Here is a 13,861-nt window from a genome sequence, read left to right on the forward strand (position 1 = left end):
AAAAATAAGAAGAGGGAGTTGAGTGAAAACGGCAGGCACACGAGTGACTCAGAGACTGTCAGACAGAGAGAACAGTGTGGCAGAAGACATAAGAGGAGTGTTAAATGAGTTCACACAGGTAAAGAGGATAAAAGGCTGCTTCAGCTAGAGCTGTCCTCAGGTTGGAAAGCTTTGCGCACGGTCTCTGCCTCCATCTCTGTCTCTCTTTGGTCCTTTCTGACCCACAGTGAGGCACCTGTTACAGCTTTCCACCCAAGTGGTTCCAGTTCTAGAACCACATTTTGTTCTTGGTGAGCCAGACAGGAGCTTGTCTCAAACCGGCCAGGTGTTTCCACAGACAAACAATGATGTCTATGCTGTTTATCTGACTAGTCTAAAAACAAATATTGTATGTCCCAGTGTTTCTGCAGGCAGCTCAGACTCCTCTGGAGTGATTCTAGCACTGGTAGCTTGAATAAACTGCCAGTAGGATTACTCTCACATGTCTTTTTTTAAGATAGATAAAAACTGAAAAGCTTGAGTCACTCGTTCACACACAGTTTTACATATTTACAATAACACAGCCTTCAAAACTGCCTTAATTCTTTGTGGCATAGATTTAACAATGTACCAAACCATTCCTAAGTTTGGTTTTAGTCAATATTAAAAGAAAAGCCTCACACAATTGCTGCTGATTTGTCTGAACCATGATGTTAATCTCTCATTTCACCACATGTCAAAACTATGGTGGCCAAGAGAGATCAAATGCACTGCACGTTAAGAAAACGTATGCAAATAGAAAGCACTGCCACAGGCATCATATTTCAGCACAAGACTGATTACTCAATGAAGCTAGGCAGGACTGAGCCTAGTTAGCAGGGGGCACTTAAACTGTTGTCTTTGTGAGTCCTAATGCCCACGTAAATTGAAGGGGACACTATACTGTCAGTAAGCGTTGTCTTTTGGTTTAGACAAGGTTCTGACCCAGGAACTGACTCTCTGTGGTCATTAAAAATCCCATGGCACTTCTCATAAAGTCCTGGCCAAATCCCCTCCATTGGCTCCTACCCACCATGGCCTCCCAATCTTCCCCATCCACCAAATTGTCTCTATCACTGTCTTTTCACTCCCCCTAAAGCTGGTGTATCGTGAGTGCACTGGCGCCATTGTCCTGTGGCTGCCGTCGCTTCATCCAAGTGGGTGCTGCACATTGGTCTTAGTGTAACAGAGACCCTCTTCCCCTCATGATTGTGATGCACTTTGGGTTTATGTCCACACACGATAAAGTCGCTATATAAATACACAATACTTACTTACTTACTTACTTACTTACAAATTGAGAAAACAACTTTATCAATTTGACAACATGTGTACACGCCAATTCTTACAACACATCCAAATACAGAAACATGCTGCAAATAGTGCAGATCACAACAAAAATGTGACATCAAAAAGTAACTATAAACCTGTTTAAAAGGATTTGAGCTTTGTGACATGACATTTTAACCTGTTGAATTATAATGTAGGTGTAGTAGGTGTAGGTGCCCAGTGTTTACACCTGCAGTGCCCTCCACTAATATTTGCAAAAAAATCTCTCTATTGTATAACATTTTAATCAAAATAAAAAAGCCTGAAAAGACAGCACAGTTTTATCGAAAACAAGTGACCTCCTTTTTCACAGGGATATAAATAAGAGGAAACATAAAAGCAAAATCACTGTTATTCATCACAATCAGTGAAAACCAAAGCACATAACTGAGATTTGCAGCAAAAGTTTGCTGAGCTTCCCAAAATGGAAATTAGCTGTAAGTAAACCATAAAAACTCTGAAAATGGCTATTTCTACCATTAGGTCAACAATGAAAAAATTCCAGACAAATGGAAGTGTTACAAATCAGCCTGGAAGATGTTGTCCAAATGCACAGATAGAAGAATAGTTTTAATTGCATTTTCAAATTTCTAAAATTCACAGCTGAAGAATCACAGAAGTTGGATCTTGTCATCAGAAAGTCTCATCAGATCTCAAATCTGAAGTTACCTTCACATAAAGGAAAAAAACAAAAAAATGTAACTGTTAAAACTCCTGTGAAGTGCTTTAAAATTTTTATACAATGTTTAACGTAATCTCAACTGAAAAATGAAGAGAGGGTCGGACATAGAGTGGCTACTCTCCTTTTAAAAAACAGCCAATAGAATTTCATTTTTATCACAGCTTCATCATTGAGAGTAGAGCTCAAGCGCATAACATGAAAAGCAAAAGATAAGCGTCTTGAAAGGGACGGGAAATGTCAGATACTAGAGAGGATTTGATTGGTCAAGATACTGATGTATGAAGTGACATAAAAAAATGTGACAAACTGCAAGCTTTGGATGTTTATATCAGTTTTATATTTTCTAAGCGCAAATTTTGTCATTGTTTAGGAGCACATTAACTAATAGATATCCTTACAACTAAGGATATCTTAAAAGACTTAAACTTATCATCTCAATTGTTTTTTTTTATTATTTTTTTTTATTATTATTATTTCATGCAGGACCTTTAAATAAGACATCCTGCTTGTGTTATTAAGCTTCAAGCATGATAACAAAACATATCACGAGCCTCAGGTCATCTCAAACTGGTTTCTTGAACATGAAAATAAATACGCTATACACTAGTGGCCTCCAGATCCCAACCCAACAGAGCACCTTTGGGATATAAGGTATAATTTTTGCTAAGGAAATCACATAGCCTTATCATAAATGTGATATATATGATATTGTCTGACTGAAATTAGATAAGTGGGCTAAAGACCGGCTGTGACCCCCAGTTCCAGTGTCCCTGTTGGAATAATCTCCTCTTTTCTATACCCCACAGCTATGACCCTTTCGATATTTGGATGCGTGTGCGTGCACTTGTTTAGGTTTAATCCACTAGCTATTGATCCAGCAGGCTTTGATTTCTTCAAGGACCCCCATAGCTTATTTCAAACTTTAAATGAAATCCTTCGCATGATCAATAACAATGGCAAATGGAATAAAATGTGGCCTTCAGCCGCGTTTAATTACATGTTTGGAAGTACAGTTCTATCTTCATCGCAGCGTGTAATTGGACGCACTAGTAGACGTGAGTGTATATGGAGCGTGCCTGCAAATAAGTGTGAGTTTAAATAAACACAGGAAGGCATGAAAATCAGTCTCGCCTCATCTTGTGTGGTGCACATGGGGATAAACTGTAGGTGTGGTTGAGGATGAAATAACTAATTAGTGCAACAAGTTAATTAGATTGCACAGAGAGCACTGGCAAGATCATATGCTTTCCTGAAGGAGCAGCGGTGGAATTTACGTTCATTATGAGATGAAGAATGGAAGTACAGTGCTCTCCACTAATATAGAGAAGAAGGCAAATATGTGTAAGGTTTTCTATAAAGCTCATGCTCATAGGAAAATTTAACTGTATGATCATTTTTAATTTTGTCTTTCTATATACATTAATAGAATTTTTTTGCTTGATTAAATTTTTTTTTTAAATAGAGCTGTAATTAAAGGTGATGTATGTAAGTTTCTGACTCTTCTCAAGCATAAAATACCATAATGTGTTTGCCAATATTTAAAAAACATGCCAAGTGAACATTCTTGTTTATCTGAAAAACTATGTTGAAGTCAAATATTCTAGGAATTAGAATTGAATTTAGAAATAGTTCTGAAACAAATATTTGCACTCAACAAACAAAATTAAATATGTAGGCTAATGGAAGTCTTCAGTTGAGTGCGTACAACACAGTTTCCTTATCCACTAAATTAAATGAGTAATGTAAAGCGTAAAACTAAACTAAAGAGGAAGTAAAGAGGCTGAATGGAGGAGACTCATTCTTCATCCTTGCTGCAGATGGTCTGTTGAACTGTTTTCTCACTAACAAAGCATTTAGCTTTTCCACTTACAAAGTATGCCATGTAAATACTGTAGCAAATGAGCCATGGCATGATGCAACTGACTCTTAAAGGGAGTGGGAGATGAGACTCTGATTGGTTTGATTGCAAAACATGAAAATGACAGTTGCGATGGTCTGAAAATTGTAACAAATCATGTCATAAGCGCTTTGCGCAGAGAGTATATTAGGGCCCCATCTGTGATTTGAGCGAAAACAAAAGCAGAATATGGTTGGTTGTGTCAGAAATATCCAAAATTACAATCTACACTTAAAAACTCAATGTATGTATGTATGTGTAATGTATGTATATAAAATAGTGAGCAAAGGGTTAAAAAATAAATACTTTATCACAACCTCCTTTGCTTATTTACCAAGAGTGCCAATATTAGTGGAGGGCTCTATATATGTGTGTGCAGTTGTAGAAAGAAATAAAGCTGCTTCACTCAAAACATAAAGAAGTCAGGGCAGAAGTGTTCCAGTTGTGACAATCCCATGTTCCCACTGGCCACACGCTTTTCAAAGTGTGACTGACTGCAAAAAGTGACCTCTGCACCTCTTAGCGTCTCTCAGCAGACATACTACCGATGTAAAATAATACCATCCAATACCGATCCATTATGTTCAAATTTAGTCTACAGCAGGACAACTTTTAAATCTGGATGTTTTAATGACAGAAGAAGAAATATTGGGAAGGCTTTCATGTAGCGCGTCTTTGAGCGGAATTCAATGGAACATTAAGTTTTTAAATCTTTTCAGCCCAACTCAATCTGACAGTGACTGGTAAACATGCGCTGACAGTATTTCACCGTTTCTTCTCATAGGCAGGTTTATAACTGATGTTTCACTACTGAAACAGCAAATCACTGAGGAGACTAGTAAAGATTTTATGACCTATGCTCTTCGAGTGAAACAGATGGACCTTTCAAATGCAACGTGTGGGAGAGAAGAAAGAGACCTGATGAACTTATGCACAATCATATATGGATAGCTTCTTTTTCAGATTAAAACAAATCACTTTCTGAATCACAATTTAACTTAACTTTTAAGCTACTAAATCTAAAAATGTGCTACTATATTTGTCCCAATTTACAATAAGGTTTCATTAGTTAAAGGTGCAGTAGGTGATTGTCTTCAGAAACTATTTTTTTTTTTGTGCTGGTTGAAAGTCTCTTCACAGTCCAGTTGTATTGATTAAAGTAAATCATCTAAATGTGTTTATCTGTATTTTTATATTCTGTATAAGGCATAAAACTAAAAAATGTTTATCCAATTAAATATCTTTGGGACGACAACTCCCATAATTTCGATAAGTAGCTCAAACTGTCTGTCACCAAATGCAGATTTGGACGTCTGGGCATCTATGTTCACGCAGATCCGCCATTTGCGTGTGCCCGCCTGCATGAGTGTCCCACGGTTACGACAAGTGCACACGAGACAATCACAGTCGCGGTGAAATCAAATGCGGAATTTAAACTTTTGGAAAACCTGAATCAATCAGTTAGACAGGTAATGTTCTGTTTTAAAACTATTTTAGTCAGGCTAAGCTTATGTTAGATTGTGTTGTGTTTTGAATGGGTTACATTCACAGAAGTGTTAATAAGCCACTGAAATCTCCCAGCGAAAGATTGATGTGACTATTTTTAGTTTCATAAGGGATCTTTGACAGCATCGATGATGTCGATTTTAATTAAGTTTAACAACAAAACATCAGTAAATAGTGCTATTTCGACTAACCTGCTTTATTGAGCTGAGGTTGCTTTTATATTCACATTGGTTAATTTTTTAACTATGACAGCCTTCTTAAATTGTTTATCATGATACTATAAATATTCGCTCTGAAATAGCATGTAAGTATGGCTTAGTAATAAGTGCAATTCCTGCACGCCGCTGGCCAAACCCTAACTAACTGTTCCATTTCTAACTGGTGAATGACATGAACTAGTGGGTTGTCTGCTGTTGTGTTGCAGTGCGTGCGTTCACGATTTCAGGTGGCGTGGCTTTGAATCACAGTCCCTCCCCGCCTTCTTAAGCGGTTAGCATTTTGGCAGATCACCCACTGCACCTTAAATGTATTTACAGCCTGATCTCAAGAGTAAACATAACTATTTTATGTTTTGTCAGTTTAGTGGCTAATTCGTATAAATGTGTACAGGTTCGGATCACACGATTTTGTTATGATTTCGGCATGATTTCCTTGATGTATTGAATCGTGGGGAGTCGTAAACAACAAATGGGCATCGTGACACAAGATTCAGTCTCGTTTCTTCTTGTGTAATGTGGCATAGTTCACGACAACCAAAACTATGTCTGCGACGCCTCAACACCATCGCAGAAAGTCTAGCATGTTTAATTATTCCCCCGATGTCCACAACAAGTTCCGTCCCATGCATGACAGTGTACAATAGGAGCACATAATTTATCAGTTATAGATGCAGGTGCTTCCGTTAATACATAGCTCAGGTCAAGAAATAGGCTGTATATTTACTTATAGTTGGGTCGCAGGTGAATAAGATCAATGATTGGTTATTGATTCATTAATTTTCTTTTTGGCTTAGTCACTTTATTAATCCGAGGTTGCCACAGCAGAATGAACCAGCAACTTATCCAGCATATGTTTTACATAGCGGATGCCCTTCTAGCTGCAACCCATCACTGGGAAGCATCCATACATGCTCATTCAAATACACATACACTTCGGTCAATTTTTCAGCATATCCAATTCACCTGTACCACATGTCTTGGGACTTGTGGGGGAAACCAAAGCATCCGGAGGAAACCCACCCAAACTCCTCACAAAAATGCCAACTGACCCAGCCAAGGCTTGAACCATCGACCTTCTTGCTGTGAGGTGAACGTGAACGTGATGCCCATCATTGGTTATGCAAACATTAACTACTTTCTCTAAAATATTTAAGTGTTTAACGCAATTTTATTTGACAGACTGGCTAGTTCTCTTAGCCTTCCAACCGAATTCATTCTTTCGAGATAATCTGGAAACACGTTTAGTGCTGCAAATACATTGTAAAAGCCTGTTCTGCTTATTCAAATAACTTTTTGTCATTAACAATGAAAAGTTTATTATAAATTTCTCTAAAACTGTGAATATTTCACTTTAATTTTATTTAGGCTACAATTTATTTTCTTCAACAAACCAGTTTGTGTTTTAGCGATGAAGCATGATATTACACGTCACCTCAGATATTATTCGTTTTTCTTGACTAACAGAAAGTACATTAAAATTAATATACAAATTATACCAAACAAAATTCACTTTAAAAAAGTTTTTTTTTTCCAAGAAAAATATATGAATTGTGTTTTTTGCTTTATTTTGTGTTATTGTTACTTTGACAACCAATTTTTATATGTAAATCTCATAATGTGAATTTATCCCTAGAAAATCAGCTTTTTTTCTAGAAATTCTTACAATTGTACACAATTAAAAAATGTAGTGATATGACTTTGTATCTCAATCTTTATTTCTTTTAAATGTAAATATGTAAATCTCATATATGTAAATCTCATGATATGCTTAACATGTGCCGATATCTCTTTCACAGTTGGATCTATCCCTCTCACAACTGTCATTTTTTATTTATACTTCTTATTGTGACTGTACGTATATCTCACATTGAGACTCATTCTAAATCTCACTTTGAGGCAGAAATAAGCTTCAGACTATTTTATGCCACAGTCTCAAGGATATTTATTTGTTTAATATTTGGCATTTTTTTATTGGCTCCATGTGCTTCATGGAAAGATGATTATGTTCTCCAATATTATTGGAAAAGAGATTTTGGTTTGCGCTTCAGTGAAAACTCATCTACAAATATATATTATCAGCAAAAAAGACAGGGTCAGTCAGATTTTTTATTATTTTAACAAAGTTCTTCTCTTATCCTTACGATTTTAATATATTGTGTGATATTGTGAAATCTTATCAATTTAAATTAGTTTTTTTATTTTAATGTTTCAAAACATGAAAATGAAGTTGAATTTATTCTAGTGGTGGCAAAGCTGAATTACTGTCATTACTTCATTTTTTTTTTCATTTCATGTGCTTCTTCAAAAATTATACTAATATAATTATTTTATGATCAAAAAACATTTTTATTATAAATGTTGAAAACAGCTTTGTGGTATATTCTGGATATGTATTCCTGTGGATACTTCGGATTTATTAGATCAATAAAAAGTTCAAGTATTTTTTTAAACATGTTTAATAACTTTAGGAAGTTATTTCCTCTCATGTTTGATAGTTTCTATGGACCTGTTGTAAATAAGTACTCATTTCTTTTATATAAAAATGTCTGACCCCAAACGTTTGAATGATTGAGTGGATTTAAAGTTAGTGTTTGTTTTTATATCCTTTCAAAATTCTAAAATGACAAAAATTATTTCTAGATCCAACCTGTATGAGGCGTTCCACAAAAGTCAAATCAATTTGCAGTCATTGAATGGTGAAATGTAATTATCATTAAAGCCTGACAAGTATGAAACATCACAGATGAGTGAAACACACCACTAATGAGAAAGACAGCAGTGGCTTTTATTTATCATTCAGAAAGGGAATGCCCTACATTTGGAGAAAGAAGAAAAAAAAACTCAAGATCAATTACGTTAATCCCCAAAGGCATGAGTTTTAATAAAATGACACCTTTAAAAGATAGAAGTCAATTTTCTGGCTTTCAGCATTGAAAAACTCCAGTCATAATGCTGAATTTCCCAAGATCAACATGCTTTGGCCACACATGTTATGACAGCATCGTAGTCTCCTTTTTAATTTAATATGTCCTGTAGTACAAATGCTAATGAGGACCTGGTTAACTAGATACACGGAACCCTGCGGAGAGAGGTGGGTTGAGCTGGAAAGACTTCAGGCTTATTGTGACATCCAAAGCAACAGTGCTTCTGAAACCTTTAGTATAAGTAACATTATTTCTTACCTCAATCCACCAAGCCAGAAACAAGGAATTGCATAACACCACAGAGACACATCAGAGCCTATGGGGACCCGCTAGAGTGGAGTAAAAACTGCCCTATAGTGCACTGCCGTTTACTTAAACTGGGGGAGGATCTTTCTGCGCTCATTTGTTAAATGATCAAGGGAAGCTTTACTCTTGAGGGTGTTACATGTTCGAAAGGCTGTTAAACTGCGTGTATAACCTGTGTAGCTCACCTCTGAAACACACACACACTCCACTGAAAGAAAAATTGTGTAGGATTTACTAATTTTCACTGAGGATGCATCTCAATCAGCTCCCTCGATCCCTCGATTGTGAATCATATTGTGCGAATTCAGGTACATCAATATCAGTATTTTTAAACAGAAGAACTGATTTCCTTATGATTCGGTATCTAAAAATCGAAAAGAGCCCCTATTATATATTAAAAAGGGTCATCTTCTGATTTTAAGGGTCTCTAACAACAGACTGATATGCATGTAAGATCAAAAAATACTTTCATTGTCTTATAATATCCATTTATTTTTACCTAATTATCTTAGAGACTCCCATATGAATCGTTAAGTGATTAATTTGTTCCCAAACCTCATGATGGTGAAGCACTTTGGCTCATAGTATGGCCAATTCCATACACTGATTTCTTAATGTTTGACTGTGCCTCGGTATACCCAGATGTACTTCATACGGCGCTTTTACAGGTATATTTTCTGTAGTAAAAATGCGTGTTGTATGAATAAAATTGGATTTAGAAACTTGAATGTAGTTCAAGGCTCACAAACTGTTTTTACTTACTAAATAGAATAGCAGCAGGTAGATTTCCTGTCTTTCAGTGTTTGTTAATGGTAATATACAATTATGTAATGCTTCTTATAAAACTTCTAGTGCATGTTATGTTTATTTGGTTCTCACAATTTCAGATTTGACCCTTTTTTATTTTCATAACGTATGGGTTTTTTGCACCAGAGGAATGTTTTAAAATTCCTAGAACTACTGCAGAATCTCCCATTCTAAAGAATGTATACCCTAACATTTAAAACTTTCCATCAATTTTACCCTTTGAAATCCTTCATTCCAAAGGACCTTTTAAAGTAGCCAGTTTTGAGTAATATTGTAACAACTCTGCAATACGGCCACCATTGTTTTTATAACTCTGAAGCATTCTTCAGAAGTCGAAGTTTCTAATGCAGCAACACTGGAATGATTTTGTAATTGTATTCTATTCACCACAAAAAAAAATACCTTTAGTTTTCTTAATATAGAAAAATAAGTAATAGAAGGAAAAATAGTTGCACGATACATAAAAAATACACGATTCTTAAAGGGCCATGAAATCTCCGTTTCAGCAGGGTGTTTTCACACCTCTAGTTTGAAAAAAGTCAGGAAAGTTTGTGAGTCCAGCTTTGTTTAGGTGGGAGTGTCAAGTGGTGAAAGAGGGAAGGGTTTGCATGAAAAGGGGAGGTTCAGTACATGCATGTGCTGATTTTCACAGCGGCAACATAGACGCAGGGGAGATAGACAGTGAATAAATTTGCATGGACATCAGTAATCAAATTATTTGCCTTAATCTGAATAAAACAATAATATGACTGTTTACTTGAGTTGGTTCTTCTTCTGCTTGTTTTAATTATGGTTGGCAACAAAACGTGGCGAGTGACGCAGTGGCGCAGTTGGTAGCGCTGTTGCCTCACAGCAAGAAGGTCACTGGTTCGAGCCTAGGCTGGGTCAGTTGGCATTTTTGTGTTGAGTTAGCATGATCTCCCTGCGTTCGTGTGGGTTTCCTCCAGGGGCTCCGGTTTCCCCCATAGTCCAAAGACATACAGTACAGGTGAATGGGGTAGACTAAATTGTCCATAGTATATGAGTGTAAATGAGTGTGTGTGGATGTTTCCCAGAGATGGGTTGCAGCTGGAAGGGCATCTGCTGTGTAAATACATGCTGGATAAGTTGGCGGTTTATTCTGCTGTGGCGACCCCGTATTAATAAAGGGACTAAGCCGAAAATGAATGAATGAATGAATGAACACAACGTGGCGTCTCTCAGCTGTTTGTACACTGTAACAGGTAAAAATAATCTTCGAAGCTATATCTTGCATATTAATGAAGTTGCATCTCATTCACAATAGATCGCGCTAATGTTGTTCACAGTCTTTCTCATGAATTATGCAGCAAAACTCAGAAAATTTTGTTTTTAATTTTTGCTCGTTTAAACTACTTAATTAAAATGAGCTGAAACAACAAAATTCTTGAGATTTCATTGGGATAACTTAATTTTATATGTTCAATCCACATAAATTTGTTAAAAGTGTTAGGTTAACTTAATTTGTGTTGGGCAACCTGAATGAAGTGTGTGGAAATGTTGTACCTGCCAGTACAGACATCCAATCTCCACGCTGGAATTTCCGCAAGGATCGCATGGCCGTGATGCAGCTTTAAAATTTCTTTTAAAACGAATTTGCTTGAAATAACGCAAAAACAACCAATTGTCACTTGTTAGGGAGATATATGTGTAATAGCAACACAGGCTCATTCTGAAAATGTAGTCCCGCGGACGTTTCTGGAGACATCGAATTATGTAGCCGTAGGTACGTATGGCTGCATTTTATTTTTTTAATCGAACGCTATGCGGTGGCATGACGCTGTTCCTTTTGGCACTTACCGGCTGACTGCTTACCTGCATGTGGAGGGCTTTCCCGCCGCAACCAGTTTGTCTAATTAGCCGACGACTGGGTTCGAGTCTGGGGAAAAGCGGTTCCAGAAACCAGGTAAGACAAAAAAAAACACAAAATAAAATTAATGAGTAAACAACAGGGTGAGAATGTGGAAAAATAAAAATAAAAAACTAGTAAACTTTTCTTTTTCTGGACGGCTTTTGTAAACTGTCAATTGGGTTTAGTGAAGTAAGCGGGTGGGCGGGTCAATCGGTAAAATTGGTTGGGTTTAAAGAAGTAGGAGGGTTTGTCAGTTGATTGGTCAGTTGGCCAGTCAATCATTTAGTCATTTAGTTGTTCAACACCGGCCTTCGGTGGGTTTACGTGAGTAGAACGCATGGGGATCAGCACTCGCGAGAGACATTTGAGATGCGAAAAAAGCGCACACAGCGACCTCTCACGGATTTGCGAAAACAAAAACAGCAAAAATGCGTACATCCGTATTTCGCCGTCTCCAGAAACGTCCATGGGGCTATGTTTTCAGAATGAGTCTGGGTTGCCTAATAGTGTTTTAGCAACGTGGGACACATATCTGACATATATCTGACTATCAACATCTCAAAAAAATGTGTTTCGTAACCCTTAAACGCTCAAATTTAAGTCCCTTAAATGTTCAAATCTTATTACAAAAGAACAAAACTGATGGAATGAGGACCGGCCAATTTTACAAATAACATGGGATTTGTATTTCTGTCTATTTTCTTAAATACAATTTCCAAATCCATGATTTTTTTCTGACAACAGAGATGTTTTTGGTCAGGTTTTTTTTTTTTTGGCTGCTATACTGCTGTTTTGTTGTTACCTCATGACACGGCATGTACACACTGAGAGTGAAAACACGAGAATACCAGAATGTGTATTTTAGTGGAAATAGAGCTTGACGTGTAGCTTCATTAATTCACAAATGCATCGATTCATCATTCAATCAATATACCAATCTATAATGATGTAGTTACACCCCTATTTAAAGCCATCGTTTCTGCTAGAAATTACAAAAACACAAATTTAGAAAAAAAATTCCAGTGTAATATTGGTTTCCAGCAGGTTTCCGCATTGCGCCATGTTGATTGCGCTTTTGTTTAAGCCTTAAAATTGAATTTAGAGAAGCTGTAAACAAGGCAAGTTGTTTCAGCTGGAAGCAGATTGCACATGCCCAACACCGCGGTTAACGTACCCCCCTGTGAGCTCCATCCGCAAGTCCCTCTCGCTGTAAGTCACGATACAATTATCTCCTCAAATCTCACACGAGTTCAGTCTGGCACATATACAGGCATCAGGCACGACCCAATCTTCCCGTCCCTCGACGCTAGCTTTAGCACACAAGTTTAAAGAATAAAACCTCACCTGAACCAGCTTTTGTTTTTTGTTTTTCACAGGGAGCCCATCAGTTTCTTGTGTATCTACCATAGACAGGCTTGCCTCTATTTATTGCTATAATTACAGCTTTTAGTGTCCAGCTCAACAGCAATGCCATTCAATTACACTAATATGGAGATGATTGCAGAGGCATTAATGAATTTTCAGCCTGGTGCAGGATAGATAGTGAAATAATTACTCATTTCGGCACTATAGTAAACCTGGTTTTGAAGTCTCATCTCTAGGGGGGAGTTTAAACAAATAAAAAATCAGGTCAAATGAATTGTTTGTGAGTGTATCCATGGCTGCCACTATTTAGATCCGCCATCTGTAAGACACCTGTGCCGTGTTGATAGATTGGCCATGGTGCTTTCACACTTAGTTTCTCGCTGATAAGCAACTGTTTAGTTGTTGCTGACCACTGATTGTCAAAGAAGCTCCTGGAGAGATAATTGGATTTGACTATTGTGTACAGAATCGGCTCCTGAGTTCTGTTCCAGTGGTTATTGGATCTTGTGAGTGTGCCAAAATGGTTTGGAGACAGAATATCAAGCACTTTGTTTGGATCAAGCCAATCAAGCGTAAAAGCCTTTAAATGTCTTTAACCTGAAATCGCTTCAATGTTTACTTACTGGAATTGATTAATATAGGCTTATGGGATTTTTGAGATGCTGCTTTCAGAGTCTTGACGTTGTCTGTGTGTTTTTATAGGGAAGAAGACCGGGGTATTTCTCCTTTTTGGATCCGTTCTCTCCTGGGGTTTGGCTTTTCATGTTGCTGGCGTACCTGGCTGTCAGCTGCGTGCTCTTTTTGGTGGCGAGGTAAATTCTCAGCTCCACACTGACACCTGCAGGATCTTATTAGCACTGACATCTTTCTGAATGGGGCAGTGCAACTTTTAGCATTACTATTATTTTCTATTCTTGTGTCACTCTGAACCTTTATTAT

General features: G+C 37.1%; 1 protein-coding gene across 6 annotated transcripts in view; it reads left to right on the forward strand.

The window, feature by feature from the left end:
* Positions 1 to 13,861, forward strand: part of grik4 (glutamate receptor, ionotropic, kainate 4) — a 647,123-nt gene that overhangs the window by 616,578 nt on the left and 16,684 nt on the right. For all 6 annotated transcript variants that reach the window (XM_087284137.1, XM_087284133.1, XM_087284134.1 and 3 more), the window contains one exon: positions 13,625 to 13,734. In XM_087284137.1, the coding sequence (XP_087140263.1) occupies positions 13,625 to 13,734 (110 nt within the window). The remainder of the gene's footprint in view (positions 1 to 13,624; positions 13,735 to 13,861) is intronic.

The sequence above is a fragment of the Danio rerio genome, chromosome 15, assembly GCF_052040795.2.
Source record: "Danio rerio strain M-AB ecotype USA chromosome 15, GRCz13ab, whole genome shotgun sequence".
Classification (NCBI taxonomy): Eukaryota; Metazoa; Chordata; class Actinopteri; order Cypriniformes; family Danionidae; genus Danio; species Danio rerio.